At 37.0% G+C, this 27,901-nt stretch overlaps 1 protein-coding gene across 8 annotated transcripts in view; it reads left to right on the top strand.

The window, feature by feature from the left end:
* The window catches only part of ITSN1 (intersectin 1), a 139,719-nt gene that overhangs the window by 91,562 nt on the left and 20,256 nt on the right, over window positions 1-27,901 (top strand). For 7 of the 8 annotated variants that reach the window (XM_063346125.1, XM_063346119.1, XM_063346101.1 and 4 more), the window contains 8 exons: window positions 1,122-1,281; window positions 2,165-2,370; window positions 3,083-3,165; window positions 5,339-5,505; window positions 11,955-12,000; window positions 16,686-16,807; window positions 19,929-20,046; window positions 24,108-24,299. In XM_063346125.1, the coding sequence (XP_063202195.1) occupies window positions 1,122-1,281; window positions 2,165-2,370; window positions 3,083-3,165; window positions 5,339-5,505; window positions 11,955-12,000; window positions 16,686-16,807; window positions 19,929-20,046; window positions 24,108-24,299 (1,094 nt within the window). Of the gene's footprint in view, window positions 1-1,121; window positions 1,282-2,164; window positions 2,371-3,082; window positions 3,166-5,338; window positions 5,506-11,954; window positions 12,001-16,685; window positions 16,808-19,928; window positions 20,047-24,107; window positions 24,300-24,617; window positions 27,451-27,901 lie in introns of those variants that run through there. The other variant, XM_063346144.1, reaches the window with a different exon arrangement.

The raw sequence follows: 27,901 nt of genomic DNA, 5'->3' as shown, positions 1-27,901 counted from the left end.
ACAGTACATAATGTGTTCTATTTCAGAATTTACATCAAGTAGGTTACAGTGGCTTTTCCAGTTATTTAAACTTACTCCATTTTGCTACAAGCAGTTATTTTTCTGAGGGGGGGAGGTAAGACTAAATCTTGAGCTTCTTGGAGATGTCTGGCACATACTGGATTTTATTGTTTTTTAATAAATCATACTTTTGACAAAGCTGTTCTGCACTAGGTGGATAATGCATGCTTTCATGCTTTTAATAAAAATTAATATTTAATTTCAATACAAAGTGAGTCCCAGAGCATTTATACTAATAATTCTGTCCTTGACATGATACAGTGTCTGTATACAGATACAGGTCTGGGATGGTTGTGGCCTTTGGACACTATTACAGTCTAGGTGGACAACAATTGATGACTCCAACTAATAGCACAAGTAACAGGCAAAGGAAACTTAGGTTTAAGATATGTGCTTTATTTACGCTCCTGGAGTTCATGTGATTTTGTTCATTTAAGTGGTTATCTGGAGACAGATGTGGATTATGAGATTTAGCATTTTAAAGGACAAGAGATAACATAAAAAGGATAAGAGGTTGCGTAGAACTCTAAAGAGTTGAAAGAAGTCAGTAGGAAATAACTAAAGCAAAAGAAAAAAGGTAAGGATTTGATTGAGAAGCAGCAAAAGAATGTATAAGGGAAAGCGATGTGAGAGGTCAGTGACGTGCAGGTGTGAAGATTTCAAACCTGTTTTGAAGAGAATGATGATTTTTTTTTTTCTTTTAAGTTACTTCTTTACGCTGTATATAATACAGGCTGCACTACTTGAACTTCTGTTGTATTGGGGCACAGCTAAGAAATGATGCTAAATTGCAGGAACAGCTGGCATTAAGTAGCAAGGACAAGCAACTGTATTTAGAGATTGCCTTTTTAAGATAAATTTATTGTTAGCCTGTGTTTGATTGCACTACTTCCCCCCGAGAGTTATGCTCATGGAATATTCAATTAAAAGAATTTAACCTACAATGTAGATTTTTTTTTTTCTGCACAATCTTCCTGCATGAGTGTTTTTATTCAGTTGAAAATGGTAGGAATTACATCATTCTCTCTCTTCCCACCCCCACCCCCCTTCTTTTTTTTCAGATGGCCAACAAACACTAGTGAGAAACCGGAGACTGATAACTGGGATGCCTGGGCAGCTCAACCGTCTTTGACTGTCCCCAGTGCAGGGCAGCTGCGGCAGCGATCAGCCTTCACTCCTGCCACTGTTACAGGATCATCTCCCTCTCCTGTCTTGGGTCAGGTGAGCACCTGTATTCATTAAAACTGTTCTGACCCAGCACAAATGTTTGGAAAGCAAAGTATGAACATTGACCATGCATTAAAACGGCCCTCTGAGAAAGGTAAGCTATTTCAGTTTGGAGTGATGAACAGGCAGTACATATCCATTTGCAAAATCTGTGGCAGAATTTAACATGAAGCGGTTCTTGTTCTGCTATTCTGTACTGGCTTTTTTAAATTTTGGTGGTCCAGTCTTAATGTTTTGGCAGGATGCCAATTTTGGGTTACTTCCTTGGGGTTTTCCTGAATCACATGACAATAACCTTCACTCCAAAGTGGATTATGTAGTTAAGTGGAATAGCAATGGCAAAGCTTCCCATCAGATGAATGCCGTCCATCTGTTAAGGCATTTCCCCTTCCTCAACTGAACAACATACTGTTCTTGTAAGCTCATGTGTTCTGAAAAATGCTAAATAACTTACTATCTTAGAGGGGAAAAAAAACCAACTTGGAATGTACAGTGAGTAATTTGTGGAAAAGATCATTTTCCGTGAAGTTTACTTTAAGTCCTGCCAAAATAGCTTCAAGAGGGTTTATTATATGTATATCTTGATAATAAAACTTTATTTAACTTGTTAAGCAAAACAGTGGATAATCTTGCTTTGTATTGATTATGTGTTAACAGATAGAAATGTAGGAGAACTGTAAACATTTTTGGTATTACTTTGTAAGTTTAATTGACTGACTTTGCTTTATGCATTTGAGGGAGAGTCTGTGTGTTTTGTTGCTATATAAGTAGCATAAGAATATAATTCCTTAAGCTGCTTTCTTTATGAAAGGTGGTTCATGACTGACTTCTCGTCTCTTTTTTTTTTTTTTTTTTTAATTTTTTTAAATTGCATTAGGGCGAAAAAGTGGAGGGGCTTCAAGCACAGGCTTTGTATCCTTGGAGAGCGAAAAAAGACAACCACCTTAATTTCAATAAAAATGATATCATCACAGTTTTGGAGCAGCAAGATATGTGGTGGTTTGGAGAGGTTCAAGGACAAAAGGGGTGGTTTCCTAAATCGTATGTGAAGCTTATTTCAGGCCCCATTAGGAAGTCAACGAGGTATTTTATTTGCTTTTGCCATACTTTACTTCTGTACTGTAAGGGTTCAATAAATAGGAAGAGTTGCACAGTTGAATTTTGAAGTTTAGAAGCTACTCTGTAAAAATGCCCTTTTTTTTTTTTTAAATATGACTCTCTTCTTGGGGGGGTTGACTTCCAACCCTGGAAATTCATGTGAGGAATAAGAAATCTGACCTCAGTTCTCCTTGGGTCATGCATCATCAACAAAAGATCTAAAGCTTAATGAATGGTCTTCATTTTATGTGACTTGCAAATGAGTGTATTGGATGTTATGAATTACAGCTATGTCAGTCATAGATTATCTTTCCCCAAAATAGAAAGGTGTACCTCAAAACTTAATCACTTTTTACTCTTGGAGGATGAAGCAGTCAAAATCTGGTTCTGTATAATGTGAAGGCAACATTAAAATTAGTAATACAAATGGGAAGGATTTTAGATTTATTTTTTTTTTTCTGAGGGAGAAGAGGAGGTGCAGAAACTTTTGTATTTAAGGCAGTTACCTAAATGCAACCATGACTGGCCATTGTACTTTAAAGCTTTAATTTGCACATTTACATTCTCTTCTTTTAAAATGTAGGGAGTTGCTTATGGATGCATATGCATTTTTTAGTTTTTAAATACAATAATAATAATAATAATAATTTTTCTGAAGAGTTTTAATTTCTTAAATAACCGTTATTTTCTTCTAAAGCATGGATTCTGGTTCCTCAGAAAGTCCTGCTAGTCTGAAAAGAGTAGCATCACCAGCAACAAAAGCAACTACATCAGGTGAAGGTAAGTGTTTCAAACTAAACAGCATTAATAGTATTTTACTATGTAATTAAATAGAATTAGTCTGCTTATTACCAGAAACAAGCTTAGAATCAGATCTTAGTGTTTTAAGGTCAGGCCTGTTAAAATTGAATTGCAAATCAATTTGCCTCTAGAATGATTTAAAATTGTTATAGTAAGAATTTTTACGTTATGTATATAGAAGAAATAATTTCACATGCCATTAAAATATCATCTGTAGTTTGTGCTCTTTCTTGCATAAATATTTTGGAAATGATTCCCAATCTGGAATGGGATTTTGCTGAGGGCCAAATAAGCACATCTGTACCTGTACTTCATGATGTCGGGAATTGTAAATAAATCTCTCAAATTCATGCAAAGCTCACTTCCAATGTTTCATTAAAAGCTCTTTAATTAAAGAAATTACAATCAGTTATAGAATGTTGTGATCCTTGTGGTGAAGATTTCTCCTCATTTTTAAAGATGGAACGTGGGGCACAGACAGATAATTGTCAGGCCTCTGGAGGATTTTGAAAGACTTGCATTCCTGGCTGTTGCCACCCTTCAGCTGGACATTAATGTCTCCACACGAGCTGTGTTAACAGACTGTGTGGACACTCTTAATCCACTTCAGTGCAGTGTCAGCTAGGTTAATTTAAATCACAGTCAGAGTAAATCAATGAATCTAAATATAGGTTACAAATGAACATTTGTATATAATCTCTACAGCACACCTTAAGTTTTTTCACTGCAATTCTACATGCAATTTTAAGTGAGAGTCTCTTTGGTTACTGATGTACTTAATTTGCCACTGGCATGAGCACTACAGAAATTAAAAGGAGGGAATGGTAAAGATCCATGTAACGAGGAAAGTGAGATAATCAGTTACTTCAAAATACAACTAGTCTTGCTCACTGTGTATTTGAGGAAAAGCAATTGTAGAAATGCTAAGTCTTTTTTTGTAAAGTATGGGATATCTCAGGTTATACGTTTGTATTAAAAAGGAACGCAACTTTTTAATAAAACATTTCAAAAACCCCTGTATTTTTAAGAAATAATAAAGCATGTGTTTAGCATCTTGTATTATATTTAAAGGATTTAAGAAAAAAATCCATCTGTATAGCATACATTATGATATTTAATGTGTGTGTTTGTGTGCACGTGCATACAAACATATGTCTGTTCTTCAGCTGCAGTTGTTAGACAAACCATGTCTTAGCTTTCATTAAGGATAGTAATTGTGGTTTGAATTCCTGCTGAACTTCCCTGATCTAAGCTTTTTTGGTCAGATTTAGTGTTCGAGCAAATAGAACAATCGCCAGCTGCAGTGGAATACTTGAATGTTTTTGTTACATATGTATGAAAGTCTTCGTGAAATATTGTGAACTGCTTTTAGCTCCAGAGCTGGTCCTAGAAGCAGAGAATATAATCTTCAGAAATTGTTTTGTGCCCACATAAAGTGTGATAATGCTCAGTTAAATAAGAATGTATCAAGTTGTGTAGAAAATGTTACTCAATTGTCTGAAATTCTTCTTTGTAATAATTTATGTAGTTCTGTGATTGAATTATACATTGCATTTCTCAACATCAGTCTACTTTAGTGTTTTTGCACTTGAATACTAAGTGGTTGACTGTGTTTTAACAAAACAGAACACATTCAGGCTTTGTCTTAACATTTCCCAGCCATCTGTTGCGTAAGATGCAACGAGATGTGCGCCCTTCATGCAGAGCTCCAAGTAATGAAAGAATTCATTGTGTACGAGAGCCAAACAGCATATGTAAGATGAAGACTGCATCTACAGATATTTGGATACTGAGACTTTCCATCTTCAAGACTGAAAATTCTAATCATCAGCACAAACCAGAAACCATTGGCAAATATCTTTTCAGAGTCGTTTCTGATATAAATTAATAATTTATGTACATTTTAATTATACTACCAAATTATTAAAAAAAAAAAAAATCCTACAGAAGCAGCCTTTTGATAGATTGTATTTAGTTCTGATAGATATAATTTTATGCATTAAATATTGAGGTTTCTATGAGTAGTTATTAATAAATTTGTCTTCTATCTAGACCATGAATAGACTACATTATATTAGTTGGATTTTGCAAATAATAATTGAGCAGTTTATCAAGTGTTTTCCCATGTTCTGTATTTATTTCCCTCTTACAGAGTATATTGCTATGTATACATATGAGAGTTCTGAACAAGGAGACCTAACTTTTCAACAAGGTGATATGATTCTTGTGACAAAGAAAGATGGCGACTGGTGGACAGGAACACTGGGTGATAAATCAGGAGTTTTCCCATCTAATTATGTGAGACTCAAAGATTCTGAGGTAGAGACATATTGAAATGTTATAAAATTGAGCTGGGGGAGGCATGTTTTGTTTGGAGTTGTAGTGGTAGTTCCAAGGCAGTGGATCATAAGGGAAGAAAATATATTTTGCAGTCTCACTGAATGTGAGATTGGAAAGGGAAAACAATAATAGTTGCATTTTACAATATCAAGTTGTAAATAACTTTGTGGATCACATATTAAAATGAATCTTGCATATGTTAGTAGTTAACTTTGCAGTTTTGTAGAGACAAATCAGAATAGCTATTAGTTCGTTCTTCCCCAGGTAAGTTTTTAATGACTGAGTTGTATCTTACTGCCATTATTTTTTGAAAAAGATATAGGAGAGAGTAATATTTCAGTCTATTATCTTTTTTACCCCTATTGCCATTTTTTTGCAATCAAGGGGGACAAATTTTGGAACAAAACTTAGCTAACTACTATATTTATTTGAAAGTTCTTGACTGAATAATAGAGGTTCTGTTTCATCTGATTTTTATCCAGGAATAATCTGATAGAACATGTCCATATTAGATTTTATTTCTTTCTTTTTAGATATTCTAAAGAAAGACACTTTCTCATTTATAGTCCTCATATGTTTGAGAGGATAATTCATCTACTAGTAGGAATTAGCTTAGAATCACAGTTGAATACAATACTAATGTCATGATGAGAGGAGCTCTTGTTTATGTCTCAAAGAATAATAGGGTGTTTAAAAGTAAATAAATAAGTAAAAATTACTGTTTTTTTTAGAAATCTGGATAGTAAGGCTTTTTCCACAAGTCTTGAATTCTGTGTGTATGTTACACAACTCAATGAAAGACTGTGTCATCTATATTTTGCATCATGTAACAATTTTAGTCAATCGCTAGCACTACTAATACGAGAACCAAACAGTCTTACACTGGAGAAGTCCTGTCCCAGTTTTGATTGGTTGTTCCCTTGTGTTGTGAGGTACGCTTTTCTGTGCACATTAAGACACTAGTTTCATAGAATAAAATCATAGAATCATTTATGTTGGAAAAGATCTTTAAGATCATTGAGTCCAGCCACAAACCTAACACTGCCAAAACCACCACTAAATCATGTCGCTAAGCACCAGATCTGCCCGTCTTTTAAATACCTCCAGGGGTAGGGACTCCACCACTTCCCTGGGCAGCCTGTTCCAATGCTTGGTAACCCTTTCAGTGTGAAAATTTTTCGTAATGTCTAATCTAAACCTTCCCTGGCGTGACTTGAGGCCATTTCTTCTTGTCCTATCTCTTGTTACGTGGGAGAAGAGACCGACCCCCACCTCTCTACAACCTTCTTTCAGGTAGCTGTAGAGAGCAATAAGGTCTCCTTGCAGCCTCCTTTTCTCCAGGCTAAACAACCCCAGCTCCCTCAGCTGCTCCTCATAAGGCTTGTTCTCCAGACCCCTCACCAGCTTTGTTGCCCTTCTCTGGACTCACTCCAGAACCTCAGTGTCTTTCTTGTAGTGAGGATCCCAAAACTGGACACAGTACTCGAGATGTGGCCTCACCAGTGCTGAGTATAGGGGCATGGTCACTTCCCTGGTCCTGCTCGCCACGCTATTTCTCATACAAAATGATCATTTGTAACCCATTTTAAGTGAGCACAGGTATGGTCCTACTTGCCACACTTTTGCTACCACGGTCTTTCATCGGGCCTGTTAATAAACCAGTTCAGGACACTAAGCAGAGCAGAAAACCAGTTTAGCAGAAGTAATATATACTTCTGATGTGGTAATCTGAATCAACCTAACAAAGGTTAAAAAAATGTCAGTACCAGAATTAATAGGGGAGGAAAGTAGGGAAGGAGGCAAGATTGCCTCAGCATTGGCTTAGATTAGTTTGAGCTGGCTTTGTGTTAAATACTTCATTACAGAAGGGAAACAACATACTTTACATTTAGTATATAGTTTTGGATAGGCCTGTGCTCATTCTTACCTTTCAGTTGCGTCAAATCTAGTGACTACAGAGCAGCAGATAGTTAGATCAGGTCGCAGACTAGAAGAGGAGTACTTAATGGTTCAGTTAGTGGAAGCATTGTAGCTGTAGCACTATGGAGCCCATCACAGCAGGCTAGATTGTCTTTTTGAAATCAGAGTAAATTTTGTACAGTAGTAAGTTGTGGTAGGGTATAGGTTTACCCTGACAAGAGACCTCAGTGAGAGTGTGGACAAGAAATGCTGAACTCTCTGTCCCCAAGTCTAGCAGCTTGATTCTCCTCTGAGTGGTGCAACATCCTTCAGTTGTGGCAGCAGAGGTCTTTGTGGGTTTGTATCAGGGAATTTACATGGCTAAGAAAAGCGTTCCTTTTTGCAGTCTGGAATATGGATTATAGTTCAGCCCTGCCAGGAACTCTTCACGTACATCAAAAAGATGGTGGCTTGCCCCACGGAGGTATCGGAACAAGGGTACAGATAATTTCCTAACCTGTGGAATATCTTGTGATCACGAAACTGTGCCCTAAGTCTCTTTATATTACCTCTAAGTTCATATTGTAGTTGATGAGTGGGAACTTGCACTGTCAGCCTTCTAAAACCCTGTGAAGCCTGTTTCATAGGTGGATAGTAATAGTTGCTAGTTAGTTACTTAATCTCAGCTACATTCTTGTTATTTAATGTTAAGTTTCCTCGGAACTTCTGTGAAGGAACTGGTTTTGTTTTCCCTTAAAATAATCTCAACAGAGTTTAATCTCAAAACCTGAGAATTCATATACAGATGTGCAGAGCTGCCCTTTGTGTGCCTTTAAGGACTGGATGCTTGTCCTGCCTGGTGAGAGACAGGCACACACATTGGCAAATCATCTTTGTAGAGAACTCAGAAATAGACATTTAATACTGAAAACTATTTTTATTAGAGAAGTCAATGTGATGTTTCTCAGATCTCAGCTTGTCTGAGGCTGAAACAGCTAAGTGCAGTTCATCAAAAAGTTCTCCAACTGCCCTTTTTGCTGGTGAAAATCACATCCTCCGATAAAATCCTGATGAGAGGGGGAGGAAAAAACACAGAGCTCATGGAGGTCTTGATATCCGGATTGCTTATTTTCATAAAGTGATTCATATGCCCTGCAGGACATATTTCTTGTTCCAAGTGGATAATTGCCATTACACGTACAGTGTTTTGCTATTCAGCTTGTTCACAGAGCCAGTTTTTACAAAGGATTTCACAATAGTGGCTGTCTGTTAACTCTCAGATGTGCCGCTGTGCTTGGACAGCTGGCTGATTGTGGAAAATGTTACTAAAAGAGTAAATTAATTTAATGTGTTCTGCGCTATTGACTTAGGCTCAAAGAAGAAGTAAGGCAGTACTGATCTTTCAACAGCAAGTAGAGAGTTTGTAGAAACAGTTGTAAGCCTCAAATATCAATGGCTTGTACATCAGAAGAATTTTTTTTGAATCTGTTCTTCTGTACCTAATCCAGGCTACCCATTCACCTCAAATTGCTAAATTAACTATTTCCTATTCCTTAAAGTTTCAGCCTATTAACAGAGTGAAAGTCTTTGTTCTTCAAATAGACAATGACAGTGGTTCATGGTCCATTCTCAGAGTTTTCATTAGATTGAGGTAGATGGAACAGATCTGTAACAGGTTTTTATTCTACACTGCCTTTCTTGAGACTGGTGGTAATTACCTCTGCATTAAGGTATGGAGCTCATATGGTGTACCTGGAAACACAAAAATGTAGTTATGAAACTTTGTATAAATGTTCTGAAAATAATAGTAGTATGAATGTATTTAATCTCAATTCTAAGGGTCTTACCGTACAACACAACTGGCAAGTCTACTGCTGTGCCTTATTAAATTAAAAAAGCAAGTTCTGCTCTACTGTTTCACGAGACTTTATCACTTGTCACAAAATGTAGTTTGTGTGTCAGGTGTTCAAAAGGAAAATAGAATGGGGTATGTCCTCTCCACTGTGTTTTTCTCAACAGAAAGAATACAAAATACGTCTCCATCTGCTCTGTGGGCCAGAAGTTGGGTCCCTCCTAAATGCATTATTTATTTAGTTATTTATTGAAGTACTGCAGGACTTCTCTATGTATTTTTTCTGCTTTTTTACCAAGGATTCAGATAATCCTCAGAGTTCAGACTCAGTCTGGTCAAGGTGATTTTGAAGCTTCTCTCTTAAAATGATCGTTATGTTTCCCAGTTAACTGTAAAGATACAGTGTCACAGCCCGTTTTATCTGTCCATATGCTCCTAATCTGGCAATGGGGATGTTGACTATAGGATATTTTGGAGGAGTATGTTCTCTGAAGGTCCAAACACTTGTTCTTTATTGAGGAGGGTGTTTCTCTGCCAGAAGCTCTTTCTAAAGCAGAATTAATTCCTGATATTACCATATCAGTGCCAGTTATCACCTTTGGTTCCACACTTCTTAATCTTCCCTGCTGGGGACTGTTGATGGACTTGCAGTCACGTTGTCTGGACCATCTTCTCCTTGTCCCCAAACCTAAATTTAGTTTTTGTATCTGAGAGGGGACCATAGGAAAGAAAGGAAGATTTGCTGGCCTTGTGGAAAGTAAGTATAATCAGTCTTCTACAATGACAAGAAAGTAGCACTGAGACAGCGGTATCCAAGTGTCATTTAACTTAAATTATACGCTTTCCCAAAACTTAAGTTGCAAAACATCAAGGAGTGTGGTATACTAGATGTATGTAAGGTGCTTTGGTGCCAAATTAAAAAAAAAAAAAAATAAAAAAAATTTCTTTCCGTCCTGCCTCTTACCTTCCATTACCAGTTACAGCTTGTGAGATAGGCAACGCCAACTCTGCTGGGTTTTCTGCTGTTATTAGATGGGGTTGGCTTGACTAATACAGCGTTGTGAGGTGCTATAGTTCAGTCTTCTGATCAGGCTTCTTTAGTAGCTTTTCTGAAAGAGGTTCAAAACATGGGGGTCTTAGAACAGCTACGTAATCTTCAAGACAGACTGAAGATGTATCTAATAATCTATTTTATAGAGTCATTCAAAACCAATACACATTTTTAAAATGGCCCTTTTTCTCAGTCATCTAACTAGTTTTTCAGTTGCTCCTTGTATTAGTTTCTGCCAGAATCCACAAGTTTTCAAAGCATCAAGTTAATATTGAGAATATTGGGGAGGAAGCTGCTCTTTTCCATAGAGGAATTGGGATTCTGTGGAAACCTTCAAGTCATTTGATGTAGGCTGCAAATTTGTAAAAAGTATCCTAAAGGAGAAGTTGAGGGGACTTGAGAGGAAGTGTTGTGAGCCTTGCTTCAAGAGGATATTTATGGTTATTGAACATTTCTGACCAAAATACAGTTTAGATTTGTTATGTTGCTGTTATTCCTATCAAACCCCTTTATTGCGGAAGAGTGGCAATGTACTGGGAAGAAAATGAAGTAATTATTTAGGAGGCAAGGGGAAGCTGTCCTAGACGGGAGTGGTGACTAGAAGGGTTGGAAGATGGCTGAGGAAGAAGGGCATGCAAGGGGCAGATTTGAGGCCACACACAGTTTTGAATGCTGTAATTGCGTGTATATCAGTAGACCTCTGAGTGCATTAAAATAAATAAATAAAGATAACTCTTCCCAAATAACCAGTGTTCTCAAGGGAAAAAAATATTATTTTTTTTTTTTTTTCCCCAGAAAGAGAACTTTTAAGTTTGTAAGTTATGAAAGCTTTACATGTTAAATTTCATCTTTCAGTATTGCTGTTTTCCTATACATAACTGAACTGAACTAATTTCACTGCTTGCTGGATTTCTTATGACTGTTCAAAGGCTTTTTTGCAAATCTCTTGACCGGGATGATGATGATGTTCATCCCTCATCTCTTCCCATCCAGGTTCGGTGGAAATAGCTACAGATATATAGTACCTTGCTATTCAGTGGCCTGTGCTCTGACTCAGGCACAAAAATAGTGGTGGGGTTTTTACTACTACACCACCTACAAAGTTCAGATGACTCGTCTTAAAGATGCAGTGACTACACGGACTATGCTGATGTGTCATATGAGAAATTTTAGAACCATAATATGGACAGTATTGAAGTAATTATGTCCAGTCAGTTTTTTAGGCATATTTGCAATCCAGTCACTTGTAGAGTTGAAAACTACTATTGTTGTTTTAACTCCACTTGACAGAATTCACATTCTATAGGTTGGCGGATTTACAATTCAAATGCTATGTAATTTGGAATTACATTGGTATTTGCAGTCGGTGAAAGGAAGAAAAGTTCAGGAAAGAAGTCTACACATTTATATAGTTAGTCATCCACTTCCATACACTGTTTGGTATTTGTTCCTATATATTGATTGCTATCTAAAATAGTAAGGGTTTCTGTAAGAACAGAATCTTCCTGTGAGAGTTTTTTACTTACATCCTTGTTTAGTGTGTTCAAGCGAAACATAGTAAATAATTTTCATATACTGGAGAAATAAATATGAGTGCTAAACTTACATCTTACTTTCTATTTCAAGGCTCCTGGAGCAGCTGGAAAAACGGGAAGCTTAGGGAAGAAACCTGGTGAGTCGTATATTGTGACAGCACCTTATATCGCTTCTTAAGCACTTCAAGTTCAATGGCAACAAGATCATTTCCATTAAAATAAATTATGTTTGCTCTTGGTCATTTTATAGTAATTTGCACTGATGAAAACTGTTGTCTGTAATAAAATGATGCACAATCTGTCAGTCATCCTATCTAGCATGTATGAATTACTAAATAGTGTATAGCTAGAGAATAAAAATCTGCTTGCTCAAAAACGGATGTAAACTTTGTGATAGATTGCTGAACAGAACAGTGGAAGCCTACAAAAAGCCCAAGTTTGTCCGTGCCTCTAAAAGTGGAAGTACACATTCTTACCTTGTGGTTTTACAGCATTTGCCCAGAACGCTACACAATATGGTACACATGGGCTCTGTGAGCTGTTGTGCCTGCTTCTTATTTTCGAGGGCCTATACCTTGTATCCAGGCTATGTAGCTTATTGCCTGTCAAGCCCGGTCATATTGCAGAAGATCATATTACAGGTTACTTTTCGTCTAGAAAGGGGTCCCCTGGCTCTGAGGATAGCGGGGGCTGTCCTTCCTTACAGTATTTCCAAAGATCATTAGAAAAGTGCATTCTCTGCTACTGGCAGGCATTTGTAAACTTTCCAAAAGACACTTCTTTTTTCCCCTCAGTGGATTTATTTGCTTCTGTACCAAAGAGATGACTCTGCACTGAGCTGAACCAAACTAGGGGGGTGCTCCAAGCCTCGTTCTGTCCCTTTCTCTGAGGCTTGTTTGGTTGCACAGTGAAATGGTTCAAGGATGTGACCTGCCAAATCTTGCTGTATTTCCATACACACAGACATGCATATGCATATTTTGTTTTGTGAGCAGGAGGTTTTGCTTTGTCTCTTTGAACTGGTTCACTGCATAAGTGTGTAAGTGGAGGAGGGGAGGAGAGTAGATTGTAGCAGCCCTCACTTCATTTGGCTTATTTTACCTTGACGTATTAGCAATGGGCTTCTCTTGCCAAATCTTTACTGATCCATCTATGGAAGTAAACATCCCGCCCTTTCTAACTTTAATTTATGTGATTAAAAATAGTTATGTTAATACATAGAAAGCTCAAAGAGAGGCAGACAAGAATAGAGATCTGGAAAAACCTCTAGAAGTGATACCTGGTAGGAATAGTAAGAAGGTGTTGATAGGTCTGGCTGCTTTTTCCATGCGTGGGAGAATGATGGATGGCAAGACTTCAACCTGGAATACCAGCTTTATAATTGCTGGTCTGGATTGGAACTCTCAGTGAAGTAGAGACTGGGGGGATGTCGACAAAAGCTGTGTTCAGAATCTTTTGGCATTTAAGAACAGTTTGTGAACAGTCCTGCCTGTTTTTTAGCCAGGAGGTTCATGGATGTTTTTGCTATAAATGAACCTCAAGTGCTCAGCCAATAAAAGTGAAATGCTAATGAATGAGGTGAAATATTCCTGTTTATTCTAGACGCAGCAGGAAGAGTGGGTGGGAGTTGGTAACAGCGTGTGTTGAAGGGCAAGGGAAAAGAAACTCCTCTCTGCGAATTTAAGCAGCAATATGAGGACAATTATATCCGTGAGAAGGCATTTATTTATGTTTCTAAATGTACCTGCTTTAGTAGATGCCACATTTTTTGGCCTGGACTGTAATTGAATTGGATCTCTTCTCAGTAATTCAATACTTAAATAAATCAAAATTAAAAAGTCCTTCCTGGAAGGAAAGCTATTTCATTATTTTTTTAACTTTTTGGCTGAGTTGTTTTCTCTTAACTTTCTGCTTCTCTGTGACATGCAAGAGCTGAATGTTAAACTTGTAATTCATATCATAATTTATTTAACACACAGTCCACAGTAAAAATTCTTTCTGCTGCAGGTTGGTGAAAGAGGATATCTGATACCTGGAGCCTTGTAAAAATAATCTTTTTGTAAATAAAAATGAGAAGTTTCTTGTTCTAAAAGAGATGCAAAGTGTAAGATTTTTGCGCTCTTGGTATGATATACTGACTATTACAATTACCATGGCAGTGAGAGAGGGTTTTGCCTGATTTACCAAAAAAAAAAAAAATTATTTTGAAAAATTTCCACAGTTAATTGTTTGTTTGTGTTCATTTTGCTTCCTGAATGGCTCTAGGGTGGAGGAATTAATGGGATTCTGTGGAAAAAACCTGCAAATGCAGGGAGCTTGAAGACTTTCTAGCAGCATAGCCATCTTTCCTGCCAAATAGCTTGCTTGCTTTGCCTCTGTACAGGACAGACTGTGCTGCTTCTGGCTTTTCTCTGTGTAAACCTTTCTGCTCTCCTATCATCACCTACTATATTCTACTTAGAAATTCTTTCTTCCGTCTTCTGCTTTCACACCTCGTGCGCTGTCTAAGTTCCAGATCCAGGTTTAAAGCATCTTTCTCTCGGCGAGTGGCTTTTTCATCACCTGTTTGGTTCCACCTCTGTGTGCCTGCCTCTCCCCTCTTTGAGTTATCATGAAGGAGGTTCTGCCGTAGTTAATTCTGCATGTGTCATCATTTGCAGTGGCCTCAGATTGCTTGTCATCTCTCTGCTTCTTCATCCTCCTTATGTTGTTCATTTACATCTTGAATGATTCTCTGACCATTTTTTATTTTCCTAAGCATCCTTTTCTTCTGAATTTTAAGTAAACCATCTCATCGTTTTCCTGGCGGTCTTCAAATTACTTTGTTGTTTCTTCCCTGCAACAAAGCCTCCCTCTGTTTCAAAGGAGTTGGCTTTGTGGTTTCCTCTGCCTACAACTGCCTTTTCAATGATTGCTCCCTTTCTCTGCCTTACCAGCAGACTCCCCCCTCCTTTCCCAGCCTGTGGGTGATGTGTTGTTACTGAGCGCCTTTGCTGTTTCTTTTGGCCACAGGAAATTTGGCGCTTGTTGACAGAGAGGGCCAAGTAGGACGGTGCCCGGCACTGTGTTACTTTCTTGGTACAGCTGCCCATGAGAAAGCTGGAGACCACTTCTGTGCGCTCGCTCCCTTCAGCCTCAGTCCCTTTTGCTGTTGTTGCTGTGTTGACTGCTAGTCCACCTCACACACGCTGTTGCATTGCTTTCTGCTGTTTTATAAAGGGACAAACTGATGCCAGGTGTGATCTTTTTCTGCTTCACCTTCCAGTGCTGTTTTTTTACGATAGGCTAGATTTAAAATATATACAAACAGTAATCATAAGTGAAAATAACTGATGAAGATATTTTTTTATCGAGATTTTCAAATTAAAAGCTAAAATCTCAAGCAGTGTATTTATCTGTGATCCAATAGTTGCTGAGGTTTTAAATTAAGCTGGCTGTCTTTGCACTGAAGCGGTTGAGGTGCATTTCTGTGATCTTGTACTTCTGGCTCTGCTGTGGGCTTGTTTTAGGATAGTCTTAGACCACAACCATAACCAGCCAAACTCAGTGCACACATTGGCTGTTTGATGGTCCCCAATTTTATTTGATGCATTGCCAAATAAACACAGGGTCAGAATTTACTATTCCAGGAAAGGTTTTTCATAAAAACAAAAAAAACCCAAACAAATTCTTCATTCCAACCCCCCACCCCCGACATCCCCTAGATCATTCTGTTCTGGAGAATACTTATGAATGACTGTGTACTGGGATCCTAAAGTTGAGTTTTCAGCCATAACAACACTTTCATGCTGCTTTGGATGTCTGAGACCCTTTACAACTACATGAAGGCTAAAAAAAAAATTCCCCCTAACTCATGACTAAAAAGGGACTATGTAAATGTAGCAACCTGAAAGGTTTAGCTTATGAAAAGCTAAAAAGTTACCAAATCTACCATCTTTTCCTTATGAAAGGTTCCCAGTAATCATCATAGTAAACATATTCTCCATCGCTCTAAACATGGTTCGATGGCATGCTAAACCTGACTTAAAAGCTATCAGTAGGACATCAAAATACCTACAGCCATTTATAAGCTCCGGTCAGCTCAAATTTGTTCAAAAAATGGATTAGCCCTGCCAGACTTTGTGGTAACTAAGTTATTGTCTGTGTTTCTGCAAACATGGTAAAACGGAGTAAACTGTGTGATCTGCTTTGTCTCATTTAACGGAGAGATAATTGTGAGTTCATGGTTACTCTGTGTCAGATTCCTGCTGGTAGGTGATCAAGTAAGGCACCAGTTTTGTATTAATGTTCATGTAATAAAGATTTCAAAATAAATCCTGCTTCATACGTTTTGAAAACGTTCTCATTTTTTGGGTCTAGTCTGGTGGTGAGAAATTTTCTGCAGGCCTTCGTTAGTTTGCATCTCTGCAACTTCATTATATTATTGTCAACATTTATCACCATTATCACCAACATTTATCAAGATCTTTTTAGGGGTCTTATTCCAAACTGATGCTACAAAATGTATTTATTTGAAAAGAGAATTATGACACTTGATTTTAAGAGCCATATAGCTCTAATGATGGTCATTATTATTTTTCTCTATTCCAAATATTTTCTTATATCCTACCCATAGAGCTGCTGCATTCCTGTAGTGCTGTGAACTTCTGATCTGTTTCATAATTATCATATGTTTTAATGGAGCTACATAAATACATAGCAAGTTTATGGAAAGAAATACAAAAAGGATATACTGTGCCAGTCATAATAGCAGAGTCAATGTTATATAGAATGTGTTCAGGTTTTTCCAAATTAACTTATTTTTTTTCCCTCGCTTTAACAGAAATTGCCCAAGTCATTGCCTCTTACACAGCAACGGGTCCAGAACAGCTTACTCTTGCTCCTGGTCAGTTGATTCTTATCAGAAAGAAGAATCCAGGTGGCTGGTGGGAAGGAGAGCTCCAAGTTAGTTACCGGTTTTTTGAAATAAAATTCCATGTAAAAAAAAAACACTAACTTTTTAATCGTTCAAAACTATGAATGCATCAATAATAAATAATTTTGAAAACATTCTGCAATTAAGCAGAAGCAATTTTATTTAAAAATAAAATGTCTTTAGAAAAATATACATACATTCCAATTCCTTGAAATCGAAACAGCTTTGGAGGACAGCAGGAGAATGCCGTTTTGCCTCATTGTAAGTCAAAGATACCCATCTCACGAATCAGACACAGCCTACAATCCACTCCCTTCTTCATTTTCCTGAAAGCCCTTCACCTATAAGAAAGGAGTGGATTTTAGGGCATGTTGTTGTGGCTGCTTTTGAATCTCCCGGTCTTGTGGCCAGTACTCTTCTTCGTGTGAGCGAAAAAACAGTTGTCAGGTGGTGGGGAAAGCCAGCCATGCAACGGGAGTGCATGGGACTGTTGGGTTAAGTGGCAGGGTCTATGTGTATGTCCCGTTCCAATAGTGACCATGCATATGGTCATGTGCATTCGGATCAGCTGATAGATATGTGCACTGTGAAAGTGGAACTTTCATGTTTGGCTATCCCTTTTGTTGAAAGATCGAGAAGTATTTTACAGCGGTGGTTTCTGTAAGATGGCCACTGCTTTTTCAGGTAGCTTAATGAATGTCACCGTGTAGAATACCAGTCTAATGGCCCCATCTCAGTTTCATGTAGAAGAATGAAAAGAATGGTGTCTGGTGCAAGCATCAGATAGGAGAGAGCTTTAGTGTTGTATCAGAAGATAATAGATAATAAAATATTTTAACCTTTTTTTTTTCTTTAAGAGTAGAACTTGACAATTCAGAAACTTTGATTCTCAATGACTTTCAGTGGCAAAGCTTTTGGGCTTTTTGCCTTTTTTTATTTTTTCTCCCAGTCATGCTCTGTACCACTGAATAAGGTTTTGTTTGGTTTGATTTTTTTTTTTTAACAGTGAATATTACATGAAAGAATGTAATTGGTTTAGTTTTGCAATGGAGATGCTCTAACTCAAATATTTTTTCCATGTTACTACCTGCCCTTTTTGCCTTTCTTGGTGGTATGTTTTTCATGTCTTTAGTGGAGAAATCATCTTCCAGGACTGCTTTGAATTTCATTCTCACTAGCCTTTATGCTGTTGTTAATTTGTTGCTTTAACGAGTCTCACATTAAATATATTTTAAGATAAAAGATAAGCTTCACTGGGCAAGAGCTGTCATCATTACCACTTAGTGGCTAATGTGAGTTTTTTTAAAAAATTAATTTTTGGTTGTATAAATACTCATATGTAGCTATGGATACCTTACAACTTATTATCCTACATATGGTTTTTTTTCTTTTGCTAGCAGATCCCTACTTATTCTTTTCATTCTTCTATTCCAACACTGTCATACTAGTTATTGCTCCTTTGTTATGGGAGCACGAAGGCTAATGCAGCAGTATGGTGAAATAGTTTGAGGAATTCATAAAAAATAAAAGCAGCAACCGCCCTGCCCCTGGAAAAAAAAAAAAGTAGTGAAATGATGACAAGATTTGGAGAAGGTCACTAATATTAACTTTTCTTTATGCATTTAATTTCAAAGTGGCATATTTCTTAGAAGTATATGTACCGTTCAGTTTCAGCCTCAAGTAAATTTTGATTGTACTTGTCTTAGGGGTCAGAGTGGAGATAAAAAAAGGCAAACGTGTTAAGCATTACATATTTATAAAGTTTAATGCAATCTTGCAGGACATCTTAAAATGAATGATAGATACACTTTAGATCAATTGCTTTCTTTTTCAGTAAAGAAAAAGAGAGGGAAGGAAGTAGTTAAAGAATTGTACATGTGTTAGATGACTTTTTTTCTACTGAAATTAACATTACTTTTTTTAAAAGGCAAAATTCTACATGCCCAAAATTCCCATCTTCTTCTAACAACACAAAAAGAGAATAAGTAGTTAGAGTACTTCTTAATGTAGACTTAATAGATTTAGAAGCTGAGATTTGGTTCAAAGTTTTAGAATAACCTTTTATTTTCTTCTGATTTTATTTGCAATGAACAACGCAGTTGTCGAAATAACAGGATGCCGTGTCTGTCAGATTCCTGCCCTGCTTTGGCGACACGAGCTTTGTCACACTGGACCAGACCTACAGTTCGTCTGCCCCAATATCCTGTCTCTGACAGTGACTAATTGCAGCTGCGTTACAAACTGTAGAGCGAGCGCTGCTGTTTGCCAGGTGTATGGTAACCTGCTGCTCTCTCAGCACACACACGTGGACCACACGCACGCTAATGCACGTGTGCACCGCGTTTTCCTACTGATGTTCTCTGATTAGATAGGTATGAGAACATCTAGTGTACTTTCCAAAACCTTAACATCTGTTAATTAGGATCATTTGGACAGTGTCTATCCATATGTATTTGTGGTTGCCAAAGCTTGATTTTTGTTTGATTGGAATCCGGCTTTGGATTTTTGTATTTGAATCCAAACTTTACCCACTTTTTTCTTGACGTAATGTTTTGCTGCTGTTCTAACACTTGATTAATGTGACTTATGTTTATACTCTGTGGTTAGGGCAGGAGAGGCTATTAAAAAGTTTAAATACCGTTTCTTCAAAAGAAAAGAGATAATTGGGATTCCTGATCTCTACTTAAACTATCACAATCTAGGTACCTATTCAAATGCAATTCTTTGCATAATGAAAAAGCATTTAAATGCTGCCCCTTGTTAATGCAATAGCTAGCCTAATATTCTAGAGTTAGGTTTTAAACAGAATGGGGAGAAAGCTTTCAGAAGGATCAGGGTTTTAGTATTAATTATAAAGCACACAAAGTAGGAACACTGTTAAGTGAAAAATCACTCAAATTAGTAGTAGATAACTACTGTTTCAATTTTATAAACTACTGTTTATATATTAGGAAAGCTTACTTCGTGTAATAGAACTATCATGATATTAAACTATTGCCACAAAAATAGCTGACTTTTTCCCTATAAAATGCATTTTTCTTATTCTAAAATAATCAGCGTGACTGCAAGTAGTTAAAGTATTGGCTGAATTACCTTGTCTAAGATCTATTGATGTGCTTAATCCTCTTAAAAGCATTGTTTTTTTACTAGGCACGAGGGAAAAAACGGCAGATAGGATGGTTCCCTGCTAATTATGTAAAACTTTTGAGCCCTGGTACCAGTAAAACTACACCAACCGAGCTACCTAAATCAACAGCATTACCTTCAGGTAAGCAGCGTGGTTGCATTAACAAAGTTGCTTTTGTAACATGTGTCATTTACAATAGGACTTCTAAATATAATTAAGACTATTGAGTAGGATGTTTAGTATCTGTTATACTAGTCACTTTGGTTAAAGTCTTAATTTTTTTTTTTCCTTTACATGAGAAGAACATACAATTGGTCTGTTTATTTATGGTGGTGGTCCCTCAGGTCTGAACTGTAGAGTGCTAAAAAGCTATCAGTGACATCACATCTTGAAAGAGTAAAACATTCAAATTATCAGTCCTGTTTATTTGCATTAATTGTAGTAAAGGAGCTTTTGAAGGTTCTGGATGGTCCATGGGTTTTGCAGTTGAAGCACCTCTCATTCAGAACCTTTTATTTTTCCTAAGGTGAAGTGCGATAAAACCACTCAAATGAAGATGTAGCTTTTTGTCCTGTATAGCTACTTATTTTAAGGTTTATGGAAGAATACAAGAGTAATAGACCACTGTATTTTTGAAGCTATTTGTTACAGCTCCACCACAGGCAGTATCAAACAGTCCTGTCAGTCTACTGCAAGGTATAGAGCCAAGCAGAAGACTGAGAACAGAAAGTTCATTCCTTGCGACTGTTTCACTCTTGAACCATTTTGGGCTTGTGAGTTGGTGTAGTACTAAGTCAAGAGGATTCTTGTCAATCAAAAACATGTAGAATGGATGCATTTTCTTCCACATGCCACCCAAAACACTTGACGTGGTTATCTGTTTGGATTTATTTGGGGGTGGCAGGGGGCAAAAGCTTGCTGCTTCCCCAAGCCATTTTTTGACTGTTTTGTCTATTATTAAAATGAAATAAATGTTTCTAAAAAAAAAATGGTAGTGAGCATAATTTTCTCCTTTAAATATATATGAAGGATTATCATGAAGTTTATGGAACTAGAGTAAAATAGTGAGGTATTAGTTTCAAGTGTCATTGGTATAAATAAAAGCACCTTATTAGAGAAGGCAAATGTTATAAATGGTGCTAACTGGCTCCTTTGTTAGTCACAGAGACGCAGAAAATCAGACTCCTATAAAAACTCACGAGTTTGGGTCCTGCAGTTAAAATGATAAGTCAGCATTGAGACACATAACTTTTTTTTTTTTTTTACAAGGTAATATGATGGGATATGGCTTTGTTGTTTGGGGGTTTTTTTTAAATTATTTCAGATTTGACACTCTGGGAGTTTTCACACATGCTAATAAAACTTTTACAGAATAAACTTTTTAGCACTTTTTTCATTGCCTACAGAATATCAAAATCTTAATGACATTCATTTTTATCCAATTCAACTTTGTTATAGACCTTTCATTTTGGAGGATGAGAAGAATTATCTCGTCTTTCTGTTACGATAGATGATCTCACTAACTGTGTGGTTAATGTAAGAGGTTAAAGATGTTAATGCTTGAGAAGCATCTTCATAGTGAAAGTATGTTAGTGGGGAGGCTTACTATAGGAAAAGACATGGAAAGCCTGAAGAAAACCATCTACAAGGGTTGAATAATGCCCAAGGTCGTGCATTATGAAGGGTCTGAGAGTGCCATTACTGTCTGGATTTTGAAGATAGGGGATCCACCAGAAACTAGTATCGTCAAAACCTCTGTTTCTTTTGTCATTTTGTTTTGATGTATATCCTTTCCATCTGCCATACTGTAGTGCAAACTGCATGACTTCAACAGCTGTCGTGTTTTTTTTTTTAATTATGTTGCATGGACGCTTCTGCTTTATACTTTGAGGTTTCCTTAATTTCTGACTGCTTTGTATGTGTTCCCTTCTAAACTTGTGTCGTGAACATGTCCTTCTTGGTGTTGAGAAATGAAAAGAACTGTTACTGCTACTTGGAGCTAGTCAGCCATAAGGAAGTTCACAATATAGGAGTAGTGGGAAACATGTTTCAACCATTCTTCTTGTTTAAAGAAAGACAGCTTCATAGACTGTACTGATCTTGAGTGTTGTTTGAGAACCTGGATTCCCTCTGCTGTTGCAGTAGGACTAGTATTAATCAATAGACGATCTTTCTGAAAAGCAAACAAATGGCTGAAAAGCACTGGAGCTCAGAGAAGGTAGGCTATAGCTTGCTTCTGTAGTTAGTGGCTTTTGGAGTTTAAGATAAGTGAAGAACTTCCTTGCTGGGACTCCTCTAAGGGCTTTCTATGTAGGACTAAGGTGTATTCTAAGCTTTGTGACCAAGTGTAAATACAATCAAGATGCTTCAGGTTCGATTGAGAAGTCCTATCTCTTCAAGAATTCTCTTAAATTACCCCCCAAAGTTTAAGGTGATCCTTGGGATCCTGTTGGACTATTTAGATATTTTGATGATAGTACCAGATGGCACCAAATCTCATAAAATTCTTTGAAGTAGAAGAGAATGATCTGAATGAAAAATCTTTGAAAGAAATTAATTCTAGAAAGGGTTACAAATCTGTTAATGTATATATAGTATTCAGGTACGGTCTAGCTTAAACTTTTTATTGTTTTTAATATTAGTGATAACCTGTAAACCTGATAACCTGTAAACCTGCTACAAGAATGCTGTAAAACAGATTCACAGGTCTTTAAACTGAAATGTGAACATCAGTGGTGTTCACACGTTTGAACTTGTGTTAGCACAAAACTACCTAAAACAGGAGTACACCATAATATACATTCCTAGAAATACTGGTTTATCTCCAGTATGCTGGGGAAACGTACGCTTTGGTTAGTTGATGTGTTAGGTGTGACAAATGACAGTGAGTGCCCCTTTTAATTTTTTTTCCTTTTTTTTTTTCCATTTGCAAGTAACAAAGCTAAATATTGAGACGTATGCAGAGTCCTGTTAAACATGGAGTTTATTTGATTATGATCTTTGCAAACAGCCACAATGTACTAACTAAAAGGAGTTGAGTCATTTCTGACCTAAAAAAAAAAGAGAGGAGCTATTTGACAAATCTGAATAAGTTGCTGCCTGAGTACAAGAATGAAACTAGAAGAAAATTTTGGGATTAATATAATGGAGAGAATCTGACAGCAAGGCTAATTAGATAGAAGTCTTGTGTCTCAAGGCAAAATACCAGAAGCCCTGTGACTTGGCATAGAGAAAACATCAGAGAAATAGAGGAAATTATATATTTAAATAAACAATCCTGCTGCTTTAGAGAATTAAGAAAACTGCTCTATTATAATTGAACAGAAAGGGCCGTATTTTCGAGAACCAGGCAGATTTGATGAGTTTCGCAGTAAGGAAATAGAAAATAGGCTGCTGGAAGCAGTCCTGTGGTGCCAGTAGGGCAGCCAAAATGGCCTAGGATGCTTTTTATTTTTCTCATTCTTTCCAAGATCTTTGTGTTCCTGATGTCTTAGTAGTAGTACAGGGATATCACCATTGGCTTTCTCTTGAATTATAGAGCTGTGTTGAGCCTGTCTGGTGCTAACTAGAGAAGTGCCTTTTTCAGGCTTCAGGTAGTGAAACTTACTTCAGGTAACTTAGTTTCTGAGACTTTCTGTCCATTTACGAGTTCTGTTGGAAAGGATATTTTTCAGAACAGGTCAGTGAGGATGCAAAATGGTATTTTTATAAATGTACAACAAATGTGGTACTTTTGTGGGAAGGAAAAAAAAAAGTGAAAGAGAAGTGTCAATAGAAAGCTAACGTCCTTGAAGTGTTTGACTCTTTTGTAAAATTTAAAACTTTAGCAAAATCTTCTCCTACTGTTGAGCCCTTCTGAACAAAAATATCTCGGGTACAGTTCCAGGCAGGCTACTTTGTTCTCCATTTGCACTGCTGTGCTCTGTCCTCCCTACTGTGATCCTGAGCCCTTGGTAAGCTGACTGGGAGCAAGGCTGCTAGGAAACTTAGTTGTTTTTTTCTAAATCACCTTGAGCCAATTTGTTGTGAGCTCAGATAAGCACTTGTACAGGGGCCCAGGAGAGAGGGGCAGGACCAGTTCAGATCAGTGTAGGGTCTTGGAACTATACTGTGACGTCTGCAGTGTTCGTAGTCAGTTTATGCATAGCTTATGTTTTGCTGAAACGTTACCAGTGCGATAGACCTCTTCCTTTATCTTACAGTGTGCCAAGTAATTGGCATGTATGACTACACTGCACAGAATGACGATGAGCTAGCGTTCAATAAAGGCCAGATTATAAACGTCCTTAACAAGGAAGACCCAGACTGGTGGAAAGGGGAGGTGAATGGACAAGTGGGTCTCTTTCCATCCAACTATGTGAAGCTGACAACAGACATGGACCCAAGCCAGCAATGTAAGTGACCCTCTCTGCTGCCTTGCTGTGATTGTTTGTGTAGTACTTCCAGATGAAACATGCAGCATTGCTGTGATTCTGCTGTGGTTTGCAGAACTCAAAGCTTCACCACTGCTGCACTTGTCAAAGTCTCTTTGAAGACCTTCTGTAATGCAAACCTTATTTTATGTTTGTTTTATTTTTAGTTCCCATTCCCTTTGTAGCATGTTACCCTTTATCATTTTTGCACCATGCTGTTTACATGCCTGACTCATTTTCCTAGCTTGAATTTGCTCATTGTTTTGTTTTGCTTATGTGTTGTTTTCCTCCTTTTTCTAGGAATCATATGTTGTCCATCCCCCACTCAGGCTTGAAAGTCCTCAAAGAGACCCACTATCCCATATCACTGCCCAGAGGGATGATGGGAGATGCAGCCTTGATCATGTGGCTTCCAGCATGATCATCTACTGCCTTCTGAGTAGAAGAACACACTGCAGAGCAGTTTACCTCATTTTACATTAGTTGCATGTAATCGCAATGTTTGAGTTAATTACCTACAGATATAGACGCAAAATTAAAATGAAACAAAAAAAAAAAACACAAAAAAATCAGAGGATAGTGGGTCCTTTTGTGGCTTTCATAGTTACCAAACTAATTTTTCCACCTTTGCACAGGTGCTTTCAGTAGTTTTAAAATTATTTTTAAATATGTATTTTAGCCTTTTAAAGGAAAAGTATAAATTAAATTCCTTCATTGCAATTTTGTTTGTGCAAAAAGACCCACTATCAAGGAATGCTGCATGTGCTATTAAAATTGTTCCAAATGTCCATAAATTTGAGACTTTATGTATCTTTCTTTTTTATTGTTCACTTGTCCAGTGTTGTCAATATGTCTTCTTTTTTTTTCCCTTTTTTTTTTTAATTACAAAAGAACAGAAGGAGTTAAATCAGTTTAAGGAACTTTAAATGTGCCCTATTACAGATAAGGTATTTTGTTGTAGTTATTGTACTGTATGTATCAGGTGTTCCTTGTTGAGTGTGTAATACATTGTGGAGAGAAGAAATTAACTTCCTTCCAGTGCAAGAGATATTAACCTTGCATAATGTTGTTATCCCAGTTATGTTAATTTTATTTTGCACATTACTTTTAGCTGCATACCATTAGAAAACACCCTGTTTTGTGTTTGTCTCAGATGTTTCTTTTTTTTTGCATTTTCTTATCAGAGATCAATAGAATGCTACATTCATGTGGGATTTGAGAATTAACTTCTTGATTTTTCATCTTGGTTACATGAAGTTTGATTTCTCATTTTTACTTTCTTATGACTATGGAACAACGCATTTTGAACAAGTAATTTTCCTGACAAGAAAGAATGTATAGAAATATCTCCCTGCAATTAATTTCCAATGTTTACATTTTTTTAAAATAGACTGTGGAATTTATACAAATTAATATTAAACGGAGCTTACAGTCAAGTTTATGTAGTAGATGTGCTGTAGCTAAGCCATGTTTGTCTTTCCAGCATTAGTTACAAGATCTTGATGAAATGCCTGGTGCTGTCAGTGCAGAATCCCTCTCTTCCCAATGCCTCAAGCACAATATAGCCATTCTACTAATTACTTTACCATTTAGTTATGTTCTGGTTTATGTATTTCATTTATTTCTAAATTTCATGCAGGCAGTGTTGTAGCGTTTCTAATCCTACCCCATCTCCCTCCTTCCGACCCGTCGTGCAGTGCAAAGAACAAGTGAAGCTCCTTATTCAATTGCACTTCAGTATTTCATCAATATGAATGTAAATTATATAAATATATAAAAACCTGCAGCTTTAACAACTGTAATACAGCCTTTAAAATTAGTTACATGTATAGATAATTAAATTCTTCATATAAAAGATAGACTAAAATGTGTTTGTTGTCTTGTTGCTGTGTACACACAGAATTCACCAAGTGGCATTAGTGCATGTAATGAATTTGCCACCGGAATAGCCTGAAAGCCTACCTGTTTAATTTCAGAATGACACTTGTCTTGTTTCTTTGAATATTATTTCAATATAATTACTGAGATTGATCGTGATTATCTGCAACCTTTTGCACCTTTCTTTATTCAGTGCTTTCTACGTGTTACAAACCAGTTGATATTTTTTGACACTATACTGGTAGGTGAATTAAGAATACTTTGTTGTTTTACTATGGGTTTACATTGACTTAGGCTCTGTGTTTTATGCCAGAAGCTCTAGTCTTAAAACATGCACAATTGCACAGATTATCTTTCTTTTTAGGATAGTATTTAACATGCACAAATCTATCATTTACCTCTGTGCCATAAAAAAAAAAACAAACTAGTTTTCTTCCCCACCATAGCCACTTGCTGAAAAATATGCTGCCTGGTATGACAGAAATTGAACAGAACATAATACTTGTAATTTTCAGTACTCATTGTTTTGCTTACTGAGAATGATGTAGCCAGATTTTACTCCATTCTTTCAATATTTTGTGCATTAAAATGTTATTTTAATGAAAGGGTATCTCTATTTTCCCATAATGAGCTGTTGTGTTGAAAGATTTATAACTTGACTAAAGGCGTTTGCCCTAAGGGACATTTTGTTTTTTCAGGCCAGAAACATACTTTCTCTACATATTGAAATATTGGCGATACTTTGGATATAGGGGATTCAGATGCTGCTCTTTTTTTCATTAATTCAAGTGAGAAGAAAAATAAAGCTATTATAATTATCTGCAGGCTACATGTTTCCTAACATGCTTCTTAAAACTGCTGAGAGTGATGGTTCATAAAAGATTTTCAAAATCACAGTGCTCTAAAAGTTCTTGGCGTCAGTTTTCCCGCTGAAGTGAAAAGAAAAGCCTGAAATTGTCCTTCGGTAGACAGACACACAGACAGACACACAGACGTGCATGTACACACACACGCACGTACACATGTTGTGCTAGGATTCCTCAGACAGAAGAGTACTGTGTATTACTCAATAGAGCAACAGCTTTGTCAATCACTCTATTACTGTTCAGAATAGTTAACCCACAAGAACCTCAAAACACATTTAAAATGTCCTAGACGAAGATATTCAAACCGTTGTGGCTTATATTGACATACATTGTTGAAATACCTATAATGTTTATTTACTCAATTATTAAAGTTCTTAAGTGTACTACTATAGCTTGGCATGGTAGTGTTTAATCTTCCTCATAATCAGTTATTTCCCTTGAATAGCAGGAAACAAGATATTGCACGTATTATTCCTTACCTGTCTGGATTGCTTTTTGCTTGTGTGTGTGTGTGTATATATATATACACACACATATACACACACACAAATATGAGAAAGGGAGTATGAAAGCAATTCTTTAATAAAGAAAATGGACTATTTCCATCAAAAAAATAGCGTTCCAGTCTCAATCCAGTTTTGACCCTCTCTCCTCCTTCCTGGTTCATCTGAGAAGATCTTTAACCTCCTAAAGCACACGGTCCTCTCCCAGAGCTGCAGATCCGGACTGCAGCACGCAAACCTAGTTCCAAAAGAACGCTTGCCTCCTGTGATGGAAATGTGTCCACGCTTGTTTCTGCAGTCTTTGAATTTGTGGCTGCAAAGCCAATGAGCACTAGTC

This window comes from Chroicocephalus ridibundus, chromosome 1, assembly GCF_963924245.1.
Source record: "Chroicocephalus ridibundus chromosome 1, bChrRid1.1, whole genome shotgun sequence".
Classification (NCBI taxonomy): Eukaryota; Metazoa; Chordata; class Aves; order Charadriiformes; family Laridae; genus Chroicocephalus; species Chroicocephalus ridibundus.
This window is presented reverse-complemented; position numbering and strand designations above follow the sequence as displayed.